The 24,240-nt window shown below is 35.0% G+C and overlaps 1 protein-coding gene across 1 annotated transcript in view; it reads left to right on the top strand.

Annotated features, from left to right (window-relative positions):
* LOC131990838 (rho-associated protein kinase 2-like) overlaps nucleotides 1–24,240 on the top strand; it is a 102,345-nt gene that overhangs the window by 12,465 nt on the left and 65,640 nt on the right. The window contains exons 2-8 of the mRNA XM_059355996.1: nucleotides 3,642–3,723; nucleotides 5,110–5,210; nucleotides 9,578–9,715; nucleotides 11,594–11,854; nucleotides 14,042–14,186; nucleotides 15,476–15,611; nucleotides 18,868–18,959. Of these exons, the coding sequence (XP_059211979.1) occupies nucleotides 3,642–3,723; nucleotides 5,110–5,210; nucleotides 9,578–9,715; nucleotides 11,594–11,854; nucleotides 14,042–14,186; nucleotides 15,476–15,611; nucleotides 18,868–18,959 (955 nt within the window). The remainder of the gene's footprint in view (nucleotides 1–3,641; nucleotides 3,724–5,109; nucleotides 5,211–9,577; nucleotides 9,716–11,593; nucleotides 11,855–14,041; nucleotides 14,187–15,475; nucleotides 15,612–18,867; nucleotides 18,960–24,240) is intronic.

Here is a 24,240-nt window from a genome sequence, read left to right as displayed (position 1 = left end):
AAAACACAAAACATAATAAAAATAAAAAATAAAACAAAACAAAAATTATTCACATATTAATCCATATTACACACATTTTTTACATATATGTATACATCATTACAAAATCTACTAACACATACATATGTTGTATATACACATTCGTTTTACAGCATATACATTATCATAACACATCATATATCTATAGAAATATACTACATACATATAAATATACCATGTTTTCTTATTTTGATAAATACTGTTTTATTAATATTTTGAACTGCTTTATGTTAGTGGTGAGTTTGATATTTTTAGCCAGTGAATTCCATTCTTTCATAGATCTTGCTTTAGCTAATGTAAAGTTTCCTACAGCTGCATGTCTGCTGATATATTTATGACTCTCTGCACTAAAAGCGAGGTTTTTAAACTAAATAAAAGGTGCTTTTAGGACAGATATATTTCTAATAACAATTAGCAGCGAGTACAATAGTCTGTCTTTGACCAATAACCAATTAAGTTCCTTGTGCATAGAGATAATATGGTAACACTTTACAATAACCATCATTTATAGATGGTAAATAGACCATTTATAAATGGTAAACAGATAGTTTATTAATGTTTAATCATCATTTATAAACCGTATATAGGCCATTTAGAATGGTGAATAGAAAATGTAATACGGTTGAACTATAATTTATAAATGCCAAATAGATGACTTTACCATAAACAAACATAATTATTAGTTTTTTAATAGCTTTACACTCATTACAACATTTTTAACACCATATTAAGTATGTAAATGATTTCAAAATTATTCTTATACCTTTAAGAAATTGCTTGAAAACATTTAAAGATTAAATATGTATAGAATTTTGTAAATGGTTAATAATAATTGGTTTATAAACCATCTATAAACATCACTTAGATGGTTATTGTAAAGTGTTACCGATAATATTTGTCCTGTAGTCACACTTTAGTATTGTGCGGGCGGCTCTATTCTGTATACATTCTGGTCCTCACTATGTAGGAAGTACAAGAACACACACACACACACACACACACACACACACACGCACGGCGGATGACTCCACTTGACCCGTGTTTCTGGGGAACAGCTGCCCCTCCAGCCTCATGCGTTTGGATCACAGAGACGTTTTGGTTCTGGGTGAAACTGGACACGGCTGATTTAAGCGTGATGACACTACTGAGCCGGCTGCTAGCCCGGAGCCCCTCTGTGTTAGCCTCAGGGAGGGTCTGTGTTTGTTTGGATGGAGGGTGTTGGTGCTCTGTGTTTGGGCGGGGGGCTGTGAAGCCATCATGTGACTGGTTGTTGTTGTGTGCAGTGATGGAAGAAGTATTCAGATCCTTTACTACAGTAAAAGTACTGATACTACACTGTGAAATTACTCCACTACAAGTAAAAGTCCTGCAATCAAAACTTACTGAAGTAAAAGTACAAAAGTATCAGCATCAAAATGTACTTAAAGTATCAAAGGTAAACTTACTTGTTATGCAGAATGGACCCACTCAGTTTGTTTATATTTTTTGTATTGATGCATTTATGTAAATAGTGGTTTAATTTAGTAAAGATAGGGCTCATCTAAACTAATTATTATACTGTTGTAAGGTTTAATTTAAAAAAAAAATTCTAAACATTTAAAATATATCTTGTTTTTCATGTTAAATCTCGACCTGAAAAGTAACTAAAGCTGTCAGCTAAATGTAGTGGAGTAAAAAGTACAATAAGTATACGTATATAATAAATAAATAATAAGTATATAACACATTATCACATAAATTGTATGTTATATTTACAACAGTCTCATAGGGCTGGGCGATATGTACCAAAAGTCATATCCTAATATATTTAGGCTGAATATAGATGTACGATATATATATATCCTGATATTTTTATCACAAGTGAGAGCAAATGTTCAGTCAAAGTCAAATATGACATGTCACAAGTAGTTTTATTGCAACTGTTTATTTAAGTGAACATAAATACTGTACAACAGGAGTACCTTTTTTTTTTTAAAGGCAAAGTTCCATAAAGTGCACATTTAAATAAAAACACAAAATGACACAAAATGACTAAAAAAAGACACAAAATGACCAAAAAAGACACAAAATGACTAAAAAAAAGACACAACAAAAGACACATAATGACCAAAAAAGACCCAAAAAGACACAAAATGACTAAAAAAAGATACAAAATGACCAAAAAAGACACACAAAGACACAAATGACTAAAAAAGACACAACAAAAGACACAAAATGACTAAAAAAGACACAAAAAAGACACAAAAAGACATGAAAAGGTTTCAATATTCTAAACCTAGCATGCAGTTAAACTGATATTTCAGGTGGTTAATACATTGTGTTGCTGCCCCCATCCACAGCAGGACATTACTCAGCTTCTAGATAGATAGATAGATATACTTTATTTATTTCTGTGCAGCTCCTCTGGCCTTCCTCTCTGTACTGGGAGTACTGGGAGTACTGTACTGTACTCATCTGCTGCAGGATTCACTCTCTCTGGATAACAACCTCACTGTGAAAAACTCCAAACTGTCCCTTTAATGTTGCATGAAAGCGTAAAACGGCTCAGAAGAATGTAATTCTTTCCTTCCTTCCTCCGTTCAGTCAGTCACTTATCTGTTATCAGCCAGCCGAAGGTCAGGGTCGCCTCACACAACAACTCGCAAAAAATTATTTCCTCCCTTCCTTCATAAATGAAACTTGAAATCAGCTGTTAAACATGACGATGCTTTCATATTTCTGTTTTTGTTTTGTTTATTCAGCCAAACCCCAGTAATAGTAGACCTAATGTGTTTTATTCAAGAAGGTTTTTAATGCACCAGGGGTAAAACTAGATGCTAGATGTTTTTTTATTTTTTATTTCTTTTGACCATAAAAGACACAGAAGACACAAAATGACAAAAAAGAGACACAACAACAGACACGAAATGACCAAAAAAGACACAAAGTGACCAAAAAAGACACAAAATGACCAAAAAAAGACAAAACAACAGACACATAATGACCAAAAAAGACACAAAAAAACTTTCATATTTCTGTTTTTGTTTTGTTTATTCAGCCAAACCCCAGTAATAGTAGACCTAATGTGTTTTATTCAAGAAGGTTTTTAATGCACCAGGGGTAAAACTAGATGCTAGATGTTTTTTTATTTTTTTATTTCTTTTGACCATAAAAGACACAGAAGACACAAAATGACAAAAAAGAGACACAACAACAGACACAAAATGACCAAAAAAGACACAAAATGACCAAAAAAGACACAACAACAGACACGTAATGACCAAAAAAGACACAAAGTGACCAAAAAAGACACAAAATGACAAAAAAGAGACACAACAACAGACACAAAATGACCAAAAAAGACACAAAATGACCAAAAAGACACAACAACAGACATGTAATGACCAAAAAAGACACAAAAAAACTTTCATATTTCTGTTTTTGTTTTGTTTATTCAGCCAAACCCCAGTAATAGTAGACCTAATGTGTTTCAGAGGAAAAAACGTTATTCAAGAAGGTTTTTAATGCACCAGGGATGTTTTTTTTAATTTTTTTATTTCTTTTGATAATCCACACTTTGTTGCATGTATTTGATTGAACATTTTGTCTTTTCTGTCTTGCAGGACTCCATGAACGCGCTGGCTCATGATCTGAACTATCCTGCCCTGCGGAAAAACAAAAACATCGAGTCCTTCCTGATCCGATGTAAGAGCTGCAGCGTGTTCAGAAGGTCAAGGTTCTGGTGCTCAGCTTCACAAATACTGAGGAAGCTGTTAGACACAAAGCAGAGCTCTCTGGAACTAACACAGTTAAACTGTTATGACTTCTCATGAGGGATGTTCCAACTAAAGAAATACAACTAACACTCATCATGTAGAATAAACACTCTAAATCTTGTGTTTACCGGAGATGAGCTCAAACGTTTCTGGGAAATAAACATTAACAATTCATGAGCATTAAAGAAATCTTAGTCGACTAAAACAGCAAATGAATAAACTTAGCTAATAAACTTTTTTCTTCTCAAGTCTTATCTTCTTCTAGGGCACATTCTGGAAATAGTTCATTGTAAACAGAAGTTGTTTTTTTCTGTAAAAGGTCACAAAAAAGATAACATGTATATGAATAAACACTTTTATTCGCAGATTTTACAGCCAAAATATAACTAAAAGTTATATATATGTTTTTTTTTAAAGCTCTTTTTCATTATTTTCTGTGAATTATTTCACATGTTATCTTTAATATGATTATTATTATTTAAACACTGAAACTAACATCATATGCCAAATAATTTGGCTAAATTGTGACTTATTTTTAAAATTTATTCATTTAATTTATATATTTAGGTATTTTTAATATTTATTTTATTATTGTTAGGGCCCGAGCATCAATGATGCGAGGACCTATTGAAATTACACCTTTTTTTTTTAAATAAAAAGCTTATTTGGGGGCTTTATCATATTCAAAAACTCATCATATTTTATTTTTTATTATTACTATGATGATGATGATGATGATTATTATTATATTATTATTAATAATAATTATAATTATAAATATAATAATAATAATTATAATTATAATAATATAATAATTATAATTATAATTATTATTATTATCATGTTTATGGACATATCAGCTCAGTTCCTGTTTATTATTATTATTATTATTATTATTATCATGTTTATGGACATATCAGCTCAGCTCCTTTTTTATTATTATTATTATAATTACTACTATTATTATTATGGGTAGAATAATGACGGGGACAGGTCAAAAAAAAATTGGGGGAAAAAAAGAAAAAGTAACAGCAAGCTAATGAGCAAAAACAATTAATAATTGTAACAAAATATTTTTTTTACAAATATATATATATAAAAATAATAAAATATATTTATAATTATGATGATAGAAATAATAATAATAATAATAAAACCCAAATCACATTCATACACATAGAAATATGTTTTATGTTATTTTATATGGGTCTAAATGTTCCTTAATGTTGACTGTGTGGTCAGTTGATGAGCTAAATGAACCTAAATGAACCTGGTTGAACCTGGTTGCCATGGTAACACGTCGTCTGTCCTGCAGATGAACAGGCGGCGAGTCAGCTGCGAGAGCTGCAGGTGAAGCTTGAAGACTTCGAGAAGGTGAAGCTGATCGGGAGAGGAGCCTACGGAGAAGTTCAGCTGGTGAGGAGCTTCTTCTGAAACAATATTTAATGAATCTTTTATCAAAGTTTGATTGAGAGTCTTTAAACTTTATATCAGGGGTATCAAACTCAAATACACAATGGGCCAAAATTTAAAACTTGAATAAAATCGCGGGCCAACATTGAACAAATAAACCTTTTAATATATACCAAACATGTTTTGCTTTAACATTAAATATGGAACCAGCAACGCTTATAAACATACAATATATAACTAAATAGTGCAGACATGCAAAATCAAATTTCAAATAAAAAACACATCAATGTCATTAATTTATTAAATAAACAACAGGCACAAAATGACCAAAAAAGACACAAAATGACAAAAAAAAAGACTCAAAATGACCAAAAAAGACACACAAAAAGACACAAAATGACTAAAAAAAGACACAAAATGACAAAAAAAGACACAAAATGACAAAAAAAAGACACAATTACCAAAAAAGACACACAAAAAGACACAAAATGACTAAAAAAAGACACAAAATGACAAAAAAAGACACAAAATGACTAAAAAAAGACGCACAAAATGACTAAAAACAGACACAAAAAAATACACATTGTGTAAAATTAAATAAAACTCGTATGCCTCTTTTCTATTTGCATCCTTCTGATTTAAATATCAAAATAAACTTTTTCAACAGGTTAATACATTTTAAAATAAAATAACAATAATAAATCTAGTATTAGCGGTAAATGTGCCGTATAATACCGGCGGGTCGGCTTTTATAGTACAATAATTATATAATAATTTGGTATTGCCTCACGGGCCAAATAAAATTACACTGCGGGCCAAATTTGGCCTGCGGGCCAGAGTTTGACACCCCTGCTTTATATGCTGGTTTAGTTGTTTTTCTGTGAAGGACAAGAAGTGAATGCATCATTAGAACACGCTCGAAAATCACTGGAGTCCATCTTAACCCATAAGAACCCATAAGACTATTTATCCTATAGGAAATGATGGGGGATATACCACAGGTTTTTTTTTTTTATTAATGCTGCAGCAGCAGTGCAGTTTGATACACAGAGAGTTTCTCCAGATGTTGCTGGTGAATTCAGCCTTTTTCAGCCCAAATTCCAGAAATGTGAACCACTAGAGGGAGCAGCAATCTGTGAATCCACCAAAACACAAAATATGTAACATCTGCAGCTTGTTTTTGCTGTTCCACATGTAATTGGCACCTTTTCTCCTCATCACGGCCCGACTTTAAGTTTAGAAAAGTCATCAGGGCACGCAGCAATTCCTGCAGAAACTCCTGTTTTTTCCAGATGTCTGTGTTGTCTTGTGCTGGTGGAAGCTTAAATCTGCTCTGAGCTGAGCGTGTTGTGGTAGAAACAAGTCTGGACATATTGAGCATGATAGTGTTTTGAAAGTAAAAAAAAAGATTCAAAATCACATTTTATGTTGGACTAAAGGACTAAAAAAAGACACAAAATGACAAAAAAGAAAACCAAAAGACACAAAATGACAAAAAAAGACACAAAATAACCAAAAAAAGACACAAAATGACCAAAAAAAAGACACAAAATGACAAAAAAAGACACAAAATGACACCAAAAGACACAAAATGACTAAAAAAAGACACAAAATGACCAAAAAAGACACAAAATGACTAAAAAAAGACACAAAATGACTAAAAAAGACACAAAATGACTGAAAAAAGACACAAAATGACTAAAAAAGACACAAAATGACTAAAAAAGACACAAAATGACTAAAAAAAGACACAAAATGACTTAAAAAGACACAAAATGACTAAAAAAGACACAAAATGACTTAAAAAGACACAAAATGACTAAAAAAAAAAGACACAAAATGACCAAAAAAAAAGACACAAAATGACCAAAAAAAGACACAAAATGACACAAAATGACTAAAAAAAGACACAAAATGACTAAAAAAAGAAACAAACTGACCCAAAAAAAAGACACAAAATGGCCAAAAAAAGAAACAAAATGACTAAAAAAAGACACAAAATGACCAAAAAAAAGACACCAAATGACTAAAAAACGACACAAAATGACCAAAAAAAAAGACACCAAATGACTAAAAAACGACACAAAATAACCAAAAAAAGACACAAAATGACACAAAATGACTAAAAAAAGACACAAAATGGCTAAAAAAAGAAACAAAATGACTAAAAAAAGACACAAAATGGCCAAAAAAAGAAACAAAATGACTAAAAAAAGACACAAAATGACCAAAAAAAAAGACACAAAATGACTAAAAAAAGACACAAAATGACCAAAAAAAAAGACACCAAATGACTAAAAAACGATAGCCTGGCTAACACCAGACCAAATCTCATTGGAGATTAGGTCTGGACACCTACAATGCTTTTCTCCGTAGAGGAGGTGTGGTTTTACGATCCTCCGGAGCCGTTTATTGGACGCTTAGAATGTCTATCAAAGCGTCTGTAGGTAGCTCTTAGCCAATCAGATCAGTTATACCAGATGACGTAGTAGAGCAACAGAGATGGATGTTTGTTGTGTGTGTGTCTGTGAGAGAGTGTTGCTGCTGCTTTGTTTCTCCAGTTCTCGCTTTCTGCCAGATTATTTATTTTCACGCTTTATTCCCCCTCATGTCATTCAGCCACACATCCACTGATTTTATGGGCAATAAACAAGCTGCTGCGGGTCTCTGGGGGCTCCGCTGTCCCCCGATTCGGAGCCAGATCACCGGCGGTGACCGGCGGTCTCACCGGCTCGGCGCAACGAGCCGCAGAAACCGCCCGTGCGGCGCTAATAGCCCCGCTACCCGGTGATCTGGCTACGAGCCGGGGGACAGCGGAGCCCCCAGAGACCTTTCGCCTTTCAACTTTCGCTCTAAACTATTTAAAACACCATCTACAGCTAAAGAGAGTTTCGCGTCCGCAGCAGCCATGTTGGATCCGGAAAGCTTCCAAGTGCCGAGTAGTACGCGTCATCGTCTCACCGTCCCTCCCCGCTCTGTGATTGGATCCCTAAAACAGGGCTAGCGAAATCGCCTCGTTTCCAGACCGCCTGGAGGTTCGAAATCAAATTCGAGCGCGCAAGGCAGTCTGGGTATACCCAGGCTAAAAAAAACGACACAAAATAACCAAAAAAAGACACAAAATGACACCAAAAGACACAAAATGGCTAAAAAAAGAAACAAAATGACTAAAAAAAGACACAAAATGACTTACAAAAACATGAAAAGAATTCAAAAATGGACCAAAATAGCCCAAGACTCCACAGAGTGAAGTTGTTAACCCATTTCTTGTTCCAGATGTCTGTGTTGTGTTGTCTTGTGCTGGTGGAAGCTTAAATCTGCTCTTTGCTGAGCGTGTTGTGGTAGAAACAAGTCTGGACAGGCTGTGTGTGTGGGAGAGCAGTGTGAAGTCTGGTGTGGGGGTGTGGAGGGGATGCTTGTGTGTTTGTGCTGCAGATCTTGTGTTAGCATGTCTCTCTATGGGTGTGTGCCGACAATTATGGGTTCCCCTCTAAGGTTCTCTCTCTGTTCTCCTGTTATCTTGGTCCTTGCCACATTCCTGCTACACTACCGGTCAAAAGTTTTAGAACACACCGACTTGATGGTGAAAATGAAAATGATGTAGTTTAATGTCTCAGTGTACTCTGATTTATGAATGAATGCACATTTGCAACATTTAAAATTCTTTATTGAGCATGATAGTGTTTTGAAAGTAAAAAAAAGATTCAAAATCACATTTTATGTTGGACTAAAGGACTAAAAAAAGACACAAAATGACCAAAAAAGACACAAAATGACAAAAAGGAAAACCAAAAGACACAAAATTACTAAAAAAAGACACAAAATGACCAAAAAAAGACACAAAATGACAAAAAGGAAAACCAAAAGACATAAAATGACTAAAAAAGACACAAAATGACCAAAAAAAGACACAAAATGACAAAAAGGAAAACCAAAAGACACAAAATGACCAAAAAAGACACAAAATGACCAAAAAAAGACACAAAAGACACAAAATGACCAAAAAAAGACACAAAATGACTAAAAAAAGAAACAAAATGACCAAAAAAAGACACAAAATGACTAAAAAAAGACACAAAATGACCAAGAAATACACAGAATGACAAAAAAAGACACACAATTACTAAAAAATATTTTCTTGTCAGGTACAAGAAAATATTTTGTAAAGTCATATGTAAAAGAGCAAATAGAAAAAAAAGAAAAGAAAAAGAAATGATCCATCTTGGTCGTTGTGACATTCCTTCTATCTTGTTCTCTTTGTCCTTATTGTCTTGTTATCTCTGTTTAAACGTCAGCGTCTCCTCTTTTCTCCTCTTTTCTCCTCTTTTCTCCTCTTTTCTCCTCTTTTCTCCTCTTTTCTCCTGCTGCAGGTCCGCCACAAGGCCTCCAGGAAGGTTTACGCCATGAAGCAGCTCAGCAAGTTTGAGATGATCAAGAGGTCGGACTCTGCCTTCTTCTGGGAGGAGAGGCACATCATGGCCTTCTCCAACAGCCCCTGGGTGGTCCAGGTGGGCACAAAGACACTTTTATTTTCCCAACACTATCTTTATTTATTTTCAGGCATACACAGACATTCACACGTACATATAACCAGTGGTGGAATTTAACTAAGTACATTTACTCAAGTACTGTACTTAAGTACAATTTTGAGGTACTTGTACTTTACTTGAGTGCTTCTATTTTCTCTAAATATATACTTCTACTCCACTACATTTTGAGGCAAATATTGTACTTTTTACTCCACTATATTTAGCTGACAGATTAAGTTACTAGTTACTTTTTGGGTTAAGATTTAACATGAGAACATGATCAATTTAAAGTGATTAGACATTTGTTTTTTAAAATGATAAAATTATCAGCTCTATCTTTACAGAATTAAAACACTGTTTACATAAATGTATCAATTCAAATAATGCAATAATATATTTAGAATATATAAAACAATCTGAGTGGGTCCATTCTGCATGACAAGTACTTTTACTTTTGATACTTTAAGTACATTTTGATGCTGATACTTTTGTACTTTTACTTCAGTAAGTTTTGAATGCAGGACTTTTACTGTAGTGGAGTATTATCACAGTGTGGTATTAGTACTTTTACTGAAGTAAAGGATCTGAATACTTCTTCCACCACTGCATATAACTACTGGGACTCCGAGCATATGCCCCAAACCATGTAAAACACAAATAGTAAATATAAATCCCAAACAAAAGAAGGAAACTTAAATACTCAATAAAAAAAAATTAAAAAAATTAAATTAAATTAAATTAAAAAAAAACGACACGATACTACATAAGTAAATAAAAATTAAAAATAAAATAATACATAATAGAAATAAGAGTACAGATGGGGGAGAATAAATACAAAACCACAAACACACATTTATCCTGTTATAAACACACAGAATGGAGCATTTAACCCTCACGTTATGTTCTTTTCTCAGGAACAGAAATGATGTTCAGTTTCAAGGTTCCACCAGGGATTTTCGAAATGAAACGAAACTAATCATTAGACCCAATAAAACATGAAATAATAAATCTTGAAGAGGTTCATTAGGCCTACTGATATCATTTTTACACTGTTTCTCTATACAAGGCCAATATAGCAAAATATTTTCTTGTCAGGTACAAGAAAATATTTTGCTATATTGGCCTTGTATAGAGAAACAGTGTAAAAATTAAATAATAAAGACCGGGTTTATGGATGAGGAATATGTTTTTAGACGACATATTTTCACCAAAGAACAGACAGATTTGTGGCATCTGGAGATAATAATAATATTATTAATGATATATTACTATTAATATTAATAATAATAATAGGCTAATTGATTGTGATGATAATATCAGAAATCATGACTGTTTATGTCTTATATTACTTTATGCGTCGTTGAGTACCCTGAAAAGTGCAATATATAAAATTTATTATTATTATTTATTATTATTATTATGATCATTTTTTTTTTTTTTATTACAGTAGGCTAATGAGAACTATGTCTTGTTCTTCCAGTGGTCATATCATGTTAGCATCTTGCTAATGGGCATGTATTAGTATTATGCATAGGATTTTTTATTCAGTCAAATGTAACATTTGCTGAGTTTGTTGATTTTTTAAAAAACTTTATTGAAGGTTTGGACAAATAAACTCAACTTTGTATGAAAGCCACGGGTATAAGCTCTAAAATACTTTTTGAATTTCATTTTTATCTGCTACAGAGGCTGAAAAATCTATTATTTAGTAGGTGTTGAATCTCCAGAAAAACTTTTTTTAGGTTTTAGGGGGTCATTTGAAAATCACCCAGAGGTTTTACAGGCAGTTTTTTCCAGGCGCTTTAGGCCTTAATGGGTTAAATGGATGAAATGACTGTTTCACCTTTTATTCCCTAGCTGTGCTGTGCTTTCCAAGACGACCGCCACCTCTACATGGTGATGGAGTTCATGCCCGGAGGAGACCTGGTCACGCTCACCATGAACTACGACATCCCGGAGAAGTGGGCTCGCTTCTACACGGCTGAGGTGGTGCTGGCGCTGAACGCCATCCACTCCCTGGGCTTCATCCACCGAGACGTCAAACCCGACAACATGCTGCTGGACCAGCACGGACACCTCAAACTGGCTGATTTCGGCACGTGCATGAAGATGGACTCGGTAGGTCCATTTCAGAGTCGAGTTGTTGTTCCTGGATGGAGATGAAGCTAATAGTCCGGCGGCTTAGGACCAGATTTGAGAAGAAAGGGGACACGCTGGACAAAAGCACCAAATTTTTTCCACATGCTCTCTATCACCATAGGTTTCAATTTTTGGTAGGAGCCACTTCTACATCACAAAATGACCAGAAAAGACACAAAATGACCAAAAAAAGACACAAAATGACCCAAAAAAAGACACAAAATGACCAAAAAACACACTAAATGACCAGAAAAGACACAAAATGACCAAAAAAAGACACAAATTGGCCAATAAGGACACAAAATGATCAAAAAAGACACAAATTGACAAAAAAACAACACAAAATGACCAAAAAAACACAAATTGACCACAAAATGATCAAAAAAAGACACAAAAAAGACACAAAATGACCAAAAAAAGACACTAAATGACCAAGAAAAGACACAAATTGGCCAATAAGGACACAAAATGATCCAAAAAGACACAAATTGACCAAAAAAAAGACGCAAAATGACCAGAAAAGACACAAAATGAATAAAAAAAGATACAAATTGACAAAAAAACAACACAAAATGACCAAAAAAACACAAATTGACCACAAAATGATAAAAAAAAGACACAAAAAAGACACAAAATGACCAAAAAAAAGACATTAAATGACCAAAAAGACTAAAACACATTAACACATGAACACTTTAACACAGTGGAGACAGAGCTGACTTCCAAAGATGGCGACCATCAAGATTCCGGAACGGATATGGCACCCATATAAAGTCTATGAGAACCAGTATATCTTCCAAGCCACTTAAAAGATCAATCTTGGTGTCAAAAAATACATTTTCTGGGTCAAGGAATCATTTAAAGCCCTTGATTGCACAGATCTTTGTAGTTGCAAATGTAATAGATAATTAAAGTTAAGCTTCATCAATTAAATGTATGCACGTTATCCATTTTTCAGAATACATGCACTGTATATGACCTATATTCATATATTTTCCACTGCTTAGGAAGTGAGTTGGAAATTACATAAATACATGGCCAAAATGATCATATCTATTTGATCAAATAATCATCTAGGGATATTCTCAAGAGCTTTAAATGATTCCTGTTTTAAACCAATTAAAAAAATAAAAAAATAAAAAAAAGAATGTTTCCATGACTGTAGATGCAAAAAAAAGGACAAAAAAACGGACAAAATTATCAAAATATTAAGAAATTGACCAAAAATGGATGGAAAAAAATACAGTCATGGAAGGTATTGATTCACCCTTTTTTCTCTAGTTTCTAAGGGTACATTTGTGTGGACAAATATAATGATAAATTAAACTCGTATCAGCTATTTTTGTTGTATTTGTCTAACCAAATGTACCTTTATTTGTACCAGCCATTAAAATAAAGAAACTGACGAAAACAAGGGTGTTTTAATGTTTTTTCATGACTTTTGTCATTTTATGTCTTTTTCTGTAATTTTTACATCTATTTTTTTATCATCTATCAATTTGTGTCTTTTAGTCGTTTTTGCATCCATTAACATGGATTTATTGAGAATGACTTTGGTTATTATGAATGAAACCATGGAAAATGTCTAAAAAAAAAAAAAAAAATCCAAAACTATTATAACCATGCCTCCATGTCAGTAGAATAGACAGTGAATTGACCCTCCTGTGTCAGGACTAGTGGCCTTTTTGTGCCCGAGTGCACCACCAAGTGTTCAGGTTGCAAAGTGAAGCTCAATGCAGCAATCTTGCATCAGTTATTTTTAAAAAACGCCCCTGAAGTAATTGTGCTAAACAGCCGGAGAAGAACAGCAGAGTTCCCGCCTCTGTTGCAAGTCAGGAAGTGTAAATTCCACCTTTTTTTTTTTTTTTTTTTCAACCACAGCATTTTCTAAATAGCTGGTTCAGCAAGTGGCTCCACACATTTGAGCTCTCTGAAAGTCTTCCAGTACACAGGAAGTGTCATATAAACAAATGGACAAAAACAGACTATTGTTAAAGCTTCCAGGATATTTATACAATGTGAAATAGAAATGGTCACTGCAGGCATTGGTGCCTGTGTTACATATTTATGTGGCAATGCATTACGTCTTATTTATTCTGCTTGCTCACTGCTTTTCCATTCTTGTTCTCACTCTGCAGTAAATCTGGTGTGTTTTTCTGTTTGCAGACAGGCATGGTGCACTGTGACACGGCTGTCGGCACGCCAGACTACATCTCTCCGGAGGTGCTTCAGTCTCAGGGAGGCGACGGCGTCTACGGCCGGGAGTGTGACTGGTGGTCCGTAGGGGTCTTTATCTACGAGTTACTGGTCGGTAAGTTGACCTACAGTATCTTAACCCATTAAGGCCTAAAACGGCTGGAAAAAAACGCCTGTAAAACCTCTGGGCGATTTTAAAATGACCCCCTAAAATCTAAAGTTTTTCTAGAAATTCAACACCTACTAAATAATAGATTTTTCAGCCTCTGTAGCAGATAAAAATGAAATTCAAAAAGTATTTGAGAGCTTATACCCGTGGCTTTCATACGAAGTTGAGTTTATATGTCCAAACCTTCAATAGTTTTTTTTTTAAATCAACAAACTCAGCAAATGTTACATTTGACTGAATAAAAATCCTATGCATAATACTAATACATGCCCATTAGCAAGATGCTAACATGATATGACCATTGGAAGAAATAGACATAGTTCTCATTAGCCTACTGTAATAATAAAAAATAAAAAAAATTATCATAATAATAATAATAATAATAAATAATAATACATTTTATATATTGCACTATTCAGGGTACTCAACGACACATAAAGTAATATAAGACATAAACAGTCATGATTTCTTATATCATCATCACAATCAATTATTATTATTATTATTATTATCTCCAGATGGCCGCAAATCTGTCTGTTCTTCAGTGAAAATATGTCGTCTAAAAACATATTCCTCATCCATAAATGCCGGTCGATTGGTTCCGAGGGTTCAAAGTCCAGATCAGCAATAAAATCATCGGTGCTGTTTTCATCAGATCTCTTCCGTCACTTCCTGCTGAGCTCCTCCGCTATAGTCGTCTTCCTCCATGATTTATAAGTTCTGGAAAAGTCCCATGATGCATTGCGACACTCCCACATGTATTCTGATCATGATTCTGATGCAATTCATTGGCCAAGAGACCGAAAATAGGTGGAAAAAAACTACAAAAACTACAAAACGACGTATACGTTGTCCCGGCCTTAATGGTAGAGTGACGCAACAGCGCTCCCGGTTTTAATGGTAGAAACAGCCGGCTCTAGGCCTGCTAGCAGCCAGCTGCTATCTCTCCAATGTCTCTACCCGGGCTTGGCCTTCGTCTGCCTCCAGATTGGACCTTCCTTACTCCGTTTGCTCTCTCCATTCTTCTGTAGACCAGTCATTAGCAGCTAGCAGCTAGCTGCTGCATCTCTGGTCCTCCGCTAATACTTACCACATAAACAAACGCAAAAGTACCGAAAATTGGTACCGTTGAGTACCGGTACCGATTCCCAGGTACCGGGTATCGGTACCGTATCGGTTCAAATGTGAAAGGTACCCATCCCTAGCTATGATTGAACACTACTCTATTTTTGCAGGTGAGACTCCGTTCTACGCTGAATCTCTGGTTGGAACCTACGGAAAGATCATGAACCACAAGAACACACTCGTCTTCCCGGATGTGGAGATGTCTCAGGATGCCAAAGATCTCATCTGTGCCTTCCTCACTGACAGGTTCGTACAATGTTCTACTCTAACAAAATCTTTTCAGGCGGCCTATCAGAAGCACACACGCTTAGATTTTCTCTCTTTATGTTACTGATTGTTGGACTATGAGGAAATGAAGTGACATTGTTTGGATCATTCATCAGAACAGAAAACACCCACAACATAACTAAACTTTGAACTTCCTGGAGGAAAAAATATCTAAAACGATCTGGTTATGTATTATGTTTTAACAAAACACTTTGCATGTCTGTTGCCTACCTCTGAATTCACACTGAACTACAGACTCCAGTTTGAGAGCAGCTTCAATAAAACAGGCTGAGAACTGTGTCAAAGAACAGACAAAAATGATCTAATTAATAATAATAATTGATAATTTTATTCATAGAGCACTTTTCAACATGCATGTTACAAAGTGTTAACAAAGTTAAAAACAGACATGAAACAACAGATAAAAATAATGTTGGAAAATGACATATTTCTGTGCAATTAAAAGACAGTTCAAGGGAAGGTAAAGTTCAGGTAAAACCAGGAAAGGCTCTCCGATAAAAGTATGTTTTAAGAATAAATTTAAAAGAGGTCACAGTTGTATTTCAAGTCTGCTGTGTACAGTGTGAACAGGAGTGGAGCCAGAACAGTGCCTTGTGGAGCCCCTGTGTACAGTGTGAACAGGAGTGGAGCCAGAACAGTGCCTTGTGGAGCCCCTGTGTACAGTGTGAACAGGAGTGGAGCCAGAACAGTGCCTTGTGGAGCTCCTGTGCTGCTCATTAATGTCCCAGAAACACATAGTCAGGCGGCTTAGCTAAAAAAGGGGACACACCGGACAAAAGCAAAGCTTTAAAGCCCTTGATTGCACAGATCTTTGTAGTTGCAAATGTAATAGATAATTAAAGTTAAGCTTCATCAATTAAATGTATGCACGTTATCCATTTTTCAGAATACATGCACTGTATATGACCTATATTCATATATTTTCGACTGCTTAGGAAGTGAGTTGGAAATTACATAAATATATGGCCAAAATGATCATATCTATTTGATCAAATAATCATCTAGTGATATTCTCAAGAGCTTTAAATGATTCCTTGACCCAGAAAATGTATTTTTTGACACCAAGATTGATCTTTTAAGTGGCTTGGAAGATATACTGGTTCTCATAGACTTTATATGGGTGCCATATCCGTTCCGGAATTTTGATGAAGTGGCTCCTACCAAAAATTGAAACCTATGGTGATAGAGAGCACGTGGAAAAAATGTGGTGCTTTTGTCCGGCGTGTCCCCTTTTTTTCGCTAAGCCGCCTGACTAATTAGTAAAACTAATATTCTGTCTTGAAATAGTTCACTAAAAACAATATCAGTGAGCCAAACCTGGGCATACAATAGTGCAGCTACCATCGAAATACAAAAACGGCAATTTTATAAATTTCTTAAAATATTATTAGTGTTAAAGGTAAAAAAAACTTGCATGCATGTGTGGGTCATGTACTCTGTGAGTGGCCCATTCCCCTGGAAGAAACCACTTCCTGTTTACATTAGTAGCCCCGCCCCCTCAGACTCTAACACAGGCCCTTTCTGCTTCACTACAGAGCAGCCTTTCATTTCTCCCTCGCTCAGTTTATTTACCTTCTCACTCACTATTCTCTCACCACAGACAGAATCTCACATGTGTACGGACGCCTCGCCTCGCCACACCCACCCACACACACACACACACACACACACACACACACACACACACACACACACACACATTCTTGTACTTCTATCTTTGTGAGGATCCTCATTGGAATAGTGAAAGGTTAAAATAGTTTTGAATTTTTCATTAGTTTTAGTTTTGATTTTGTTGTGAATTTTTGTTTTCAAATTCAGTTAATTTTAGAGTGAGTTTGCTAGTTTTAGTTTAGTATTTATTTCATGAAATGCTTTAGTTTTAGTTTAGTTTTTATTAGTTTTAGTTTTTTGTAATGGGGTATTTGTTGGGTGGGAGATTAAAAGAGGTCACAGTAAATTTTGCCTTTATTTCCTTTGTCTGATCCATCTTCATTATGTATGAAAAAAGTTGACAAAGAGGAAAACGAAGGACATTTTCACTATAATTTTAGTTAGTTTTGTAACCACACAATAAAGTTCCAGTTAATTATCATTATCATGTAACCTTTAACCCTTAAAACAAAGTCTGAAATCTAAAAAAAAAGCCTTTAAAGAAGTGAGGACCGGCCGAAATGTCCTCACTTTGCAAAAATGTCCTCACTCTGTTGGTTAAAAATGTGTTCTGGTCCTCACTATGTAGGAAGTACAAGAACACACACACACACACACACACACACCCAATGCCTTATTTGAATCTGCAAAATTTGGATTATATTTGCATATTTACATAGTGTTCAACATTTCTCACAGACTGTTGCGTTCCCTCGCTACTGCAGTAACCATGGCCAATAACACACACACACACACACACACACACACACTCACACACTCACACACACACTCATGCCTTTAACACTGACCGATACATTCATTCACCACTTCACCAACATGCTCTGTCACACCACACGTCTTGCTGAATCATTCCTGCAGATACCAGCGTTTACCTCCCTCCTTCCCTTCTTCTTCTCCACCCACATGTTTTTCATCACTCCTCATTTATTATTTTCTTCTTCTACCTTTTTTCCTCGCTGCCACTTTCCATTTCTCCATCTCCATCCTCGTGCTTTTCTTTTCTCCAACTTTCTCCTTTTGCACTCCTGCAGTTTTCTGGGCAGTGTTAGTCCAGTCTGTCTTGGTTGCATGTCAGATTTTTTTTTTTTTTTTTTTTTGCGGGGGTTTAAAAACTCTCTCTTTCTTCCTTTCTTCCTCCCCGCCCCTGCCCTCTTCTTCCTCTTGGCTGGGTCTGGAATGTCCCACACGTGGCAAAGCCTAAACTGCCGCACCCCTGCAGCCCTGTACCCAGCACTGGTGGAGGAGGAGGGAGGGAAAAGAAAAAGGGGGGATGAGAAAGAGAGAGGAGTGTGTGTAGAGTTTTTAGAGGGAGATGAGAAGCTCCAGCAGTTGTTTGACTCAGTCAGACTTGTTGATGTTGGCTCCTGAACTCTTGATCCTGCTGTCTTGCTCCTGGATCTGCATTGTCCCGGGTTAGAGGAGGTTCCGGTGTCCACCAGTGGTCATGTGGCTGTCCATGCTGGTCAGTGTGGTCAGAGCCTAGTGGTCAGAGTGGGAGTGGATGTGTTCTCTGCTACAGTCTTGGTCCTGTGTCTGTGTGCAGGAAGGTTCGCCTGGGCCGCTCTGGGATTGATGACATCAAACGCCACCCTTTCTTCAAGAACGACCAGTGGACCTTTGATAACATTCGAGAAAGTAAGTTAACCCATAAGACAACAAACACGTTAAATCTTCTATTTTTTGTTACTAGGCTAAGTTTAAAACCCATTTAACAATTCTAATCCGTTAATAGGGTGTCCTGTATTGCATTTAAATGCACAAAATGACCAAAAAAAGACACAAATGACCAAAAAAGACACAAAATGACCCAAAAAAGACACAAAATTACTAAAAAAAGACACAAAATGACCCAAAAAAGACACAAAATGACTAAAAAAAAGACACAAATGACCAAAAAAGACACAAAATTACCCAAAAAAGACACAAAATGACTAAAAAAAAGACACAAAGTGATCAAAAAAAGGCACACAATGACCAAAATAAACACAAAATGACTTTTTACACAGAGTAAAACACTAAACAAAATTAAATAATAATTGGTATTTAATGTAAGAATGTGATTTAACTTGTTTTGACCATATTTCCTGAACAAATGAAAGTCACAATTTTGATAAACAAAAAAGACACATGGTTATTTGTATTTAGTTATTATCAATTTATTATTATTATGCTACTTAAAAACAAATCTAAAAAATAATTTGTTGTTAAACAGAACTAATAATGTCACAATTTTGATAGATGTTGTGGAGATGCAGAGAAAACGGCAAATTTGTGTCTAGTTTTTTTTTTTAATTTAAAAATACGAAATATTATAAACATAAATATTATAAACATAAATACTATAATCACCCAATGTAATGTTTATGTGACATCACAGATCTTTGATATTTAGGGATAGTGTTTTTGAAAACACATCAGAAATGGTGGTATATCCCCCATAACTTTCCTTTAAGGAGAACTGGATCTGGGTTCTTATGGGTTCAAGTTAAATGCATTTCTTGTTCCCCCGTTGGTGGAACCTCTACCAGTTCCTACCAGAACAGGGGCGTCCCTCTCTGCCTTTAAAAAAAAAAACTCCTGAAGACCCACACTGTAAAAAATGTTTGTAGAAATGACAGTAAAATGCTGTCAAATTGCATGAGAAATACGGCCTAAAATAAAAAATTGCATATCACCATAATAGACACTTTTAATTACTGTCACAGAATAGAACAAAACTTTTGAAAAACACACAGTTTTACTGTAAAAATATTTTTAAAAATCATGTAAAATGAATGGAGAAATACCATATTGTCTCAAGGACACAATTACCTTTAAATAAAGGGACTACTCAGTCTAAATTACAGTTTTTGCTGATATTTACATTTAAATTTACAGTAGAAAACCCACTCACTGTAATTTTTACGGTAAAACCACAGCTGCCGGTATTTTACCGTAAATTTAACAGATTATTTTTGACAGTGCATTCTGCAAAAAAGGTGTGTCTAAAAACCAGATAAAAACAGTAAATCTGAGGGAAATGATCTTGCTGCATGGGCAGATCATTTCTCTTGACAAGATTTCTTAAATTAAGATTATTAAATCTAGAAATAAGCATGTTGAACACTTAATATAATAAATTAACTCTTAAAACAAGATAAATTAAAGCTGCAAGCAGCGATGAACTGTGCATTGCAAATTATTTGTTTCTTACAAAGATTAAAAAAACTTTAGATTTAGAAGTGCTAGGTAATTGATCTTGTTTTAAGAGTTAATTTCTTATTTTAAGCGTTCAACATGCTTATTTCTAGATTTAACAATCTTAATTTAAGAAATCTGTCCATGCAGCAAGATCATTTCCCTCAGATTTACTGTTTTATCTGGTTTTTAAACACCTTTTTTGCAGTGCAGCTCTTCAGAGAGCATCTTATTAGCACTTATTGCTGCACTAATATCTCTCTTATTGCATTAAACCTTCATTGTTCCCCTTATTTCTTGTATTGTGCTTTTGGGATAAAAGCATCTGCTAAATGACTATTTGTAAATGTTAGATATTTTGTGTATTTTTTTAAAATCCCGTCAGTGCAGGTGCAGATTTTGCCATCTCTGGTAATGTTTTACTGCCATTCCTCCTCTTTTTTTTTTTTTTTTTTTTTTTTTAATTAAAGTATTTATTTAATTTTTAATTTCTCAACATATAATACAAACACTTACAAACAGCCGAGACAGACACCAAAAACAGACAGGAAAAAAAAAATAAAAATAAAAATAAATACATTCATTAATTAATTAAATAAAAAATAATAATAAAATAAAAAATAATAATAATAAAAAATAATAATAAAAAATAAAATAAAAAATAAAATAAAAAAAATTAAAAATAAAAATAAAAACCCCAGGCAGTCAACCCAAAACGAGGACAACAACATATGCTTACTGTGACAAGTCCTTAATGTATTGAACAAAATAATCCCATGCTAAATGGAAATTCCCTTTAACATTGTTTTTAACATTGTTTTTCCTGGCAATCATAAATTCAAAACACACATACATTCCTCTTCTTTCTTTTTCTTTGCTTATGCTTCTTATCATCTCCAGCCCCATTCCTCTGCAGATCTGCTTCTTTTCAGCCTGAGTTCATAGTTTATTTCCATCTCCTGAGCCATTAAGCCTGCATATATGCTACACATGCGCTCCATATGCCCGTATCTTTTCATGTTATATGACTGGATGCTGCAGAACACATGATGCACGCAAACCTGCAGGATAATCAGCTGCACATGGCTGCTGCCACTGCAGAAGAACAGATGGAGATGAGGACTGAGAAATTATTAAAAACTGATTTATAATAGATAATATCCATGCTTGCAGTATGCACACTGATGAAAGGCTTCACTAATATCAGCATGTTGTGCCAAATGTCAAATAGCAGCAAAACTGAAATGTTCATTAAGCTGAAGTCCAAGATGGAATAATAACTATTATAATATATTTACATTATCACATTAACTGTGCTTTATGATATATGGCTTCTTTTTAGGTGAATACATAACTTTAAGTTTAATAAGTTATATGTAATAGGTGGAGGTGGTACCTTTTTACACAGAGTAAAACACTAAACAAAATTAAATAATAATTGGTATTTAATGTAAGAATGTGATAAAAAATATGAAATAATTAAATAAAAAAGTTCTTTAAATGTTTCATTTTTTTAAATTTAAGTATTATCTCAATCATTTCATTCATGTTTACAAATAAAATATAATAATATATTGTAATATGGTATTTATTTGATAGCACTTTTAAAAACAGATGTTACAAAGTGCTGAACAAAACATTAAAAAACAGATAAATGAAGAAAAAGTAAAAATAATAAGGTACTTTTGTTTAAAACACCTTCACAGAATATATCAATAACAGTATAGCAGTAAAATAGCAATCAATTATCTTAATAATAATATAATAAAAAATATAATTAGAGAAACATTAAAGTTGCAGGTAGACCCAAATTTGAAATTGTGAATATGTAAGTGAATCTATATCTTATATATGTTTTTAAAAGAAAAACAACAAAAGATTGATAGAGACAAAAGAACATGAATACACTTTAACTGATCTGGGTCGAATTTAATAAAAAAATAAATTTGATGAAAAATAATCTTATCTTTTTATATATTAATGCAACTGTAATGATACCCAAAGATTTTGTGATGTTATTGAGCTAAAACTAAACTTGATCCTTTGAAATGTATCCTTGGATCATTGAGTACCTGTAAAGAGTTTCATCTCCTCTGCATCAGATGAAGTTTTGCTTAAACCAGTAGTTCTCAACCTTTTTGAGTCGCGACCCCCAATTTAACATGCATGTTGTCCACGACCCCCACTCACTGAACACAATCTCACACACACAGTTCAGATCACCCAAAAAAGAAACAAAATGACTAAAAAAAGACATAATGACCTAGCCTGGGTATACCCAGACTGCCTTGCGCGCTCAAATTTAATTTCGAACCTCCATCCAGTCTGGAAACCAAGAAGGTTTCTTAGCCCTGTTTTAGGGATCCAATCACAGAGCGGGGAGGGACGGTGAGACGATGACGCGTACTACTCGGCACTTGGAAGCTTGTAGTTTTCTGGATCCAACATGGCTGCTGCAGACGCGAAACTCTCTTTAGCTGTAGATGGTGTTTTAAATAGTTTAGAGCCAAAGTTGAAAGGCGAAAGGTCTCTCGGCGGCTCCGCTGTCCTCCGGCTCGTAGCCAGATCACCGGCGTTATGGTAGCGGGGCTATTAGCGTCGCTAGCGGCTATTAGCGCCGCTAGCGGCTGATAGCCCCGCTACCGCGGACAGCGGAGCCGCCAAGAGACCCCCAGCAGCTTGTTTATTGCCCATAAAATCAGTGGATGTGTGGCTGAATGACATGAGGGGGAATAAAGCGTGAAAATAAATAATCTTGCAGAAAGCGAGAACTGGAGAAGCAAAGCAGCAGCAACACTCTCTCACAGACACACACACAACAAACATCCATCTCTGTTGCTCTACTACGTCATCTGGTATAACTGATCTGATTGGCTAAGAGCTACCTACAGACGCTTTGATAGACATTCTAAGCGTCCAATAAACGGCTCCGGAGGATCGTAAACCACACCTCCTCTACGGAGAAATGCATTGCTCGTTGCCAGACTAGACCTCATTTGAGAATAGTCTGGTGTTAGCCAGGCTAATAATGTCCAAAAAAAAGACACAAAATGACCAAAAAAAGGAAACAAAATTACCAAAATAAGACTCAAAATGACCAAAAAAAAGACACAAAATGACCAAAAAGACTAAAACACATGAACACTTTAACACAGTGGAGACAGAGCTGACTTCCAAAATAATTTGGCGACCCCCAGAAATCATCTTGCGACCCCAATTGGGGTCCCGACCCCAAGGTTGAGAACAGCTGGCTTAAAGGAAGGAAGTAAGGAAAGGAAAGGGATATATGGTGAATATGAACAGCACCTCTGTTGTGTGTCTGTGTATAATCACATGCAGACTCTGTCTGTGTGTCTGTGCTTCACCTGGCTCTGATTAGGACAACAGACAGAAGTCCTGCCTGCCTGCCAGTCTGGACACAAAACCACCACTGTGGCTCTGCTGCTGCTCAGCTCTCTGCATGTTTGCACATGCATGTCCAGTGCAGACACACACACAAAAACACACACTGAAAACACACACTGAAAACATGACCCTGCTCCCAGATCTGGCGTCCCGCAGGGCTGCGTGCACTTCCCAACCCTCTGAGTCTGTTTCAGGATGACTTTACTCTCCGCTGAGGGTTTTTTTCTATGTTTGGACTCGGCCTGTCACGATAATTACTGTATCGACTTATCGTTAAATGAAGAAAAAGTAAAAATAATAAGGTACTTTTGTTTAAAACACCTTCACAGAATAT

Source organism: Centropristis striata, chromosome 18 (assembly GCF_030273125.1).
Source record: "Centropristis striata isolate RG_2023a ecotype Rhode Island chromosome 18, C.striata_1.0, whole genome shotgun sequence".
Lineage (NCBI taxonomy): Eukaryota > Metazoa > Chordata > Actinopteri > Perciformes > Serranidae > Centropristis > Centropristis striata.
The sequence above is the reverse complement of the archived record's forward strand: the minus strand, read 5'-3'. Positions and strand labels throughout refer to the sequence as shown.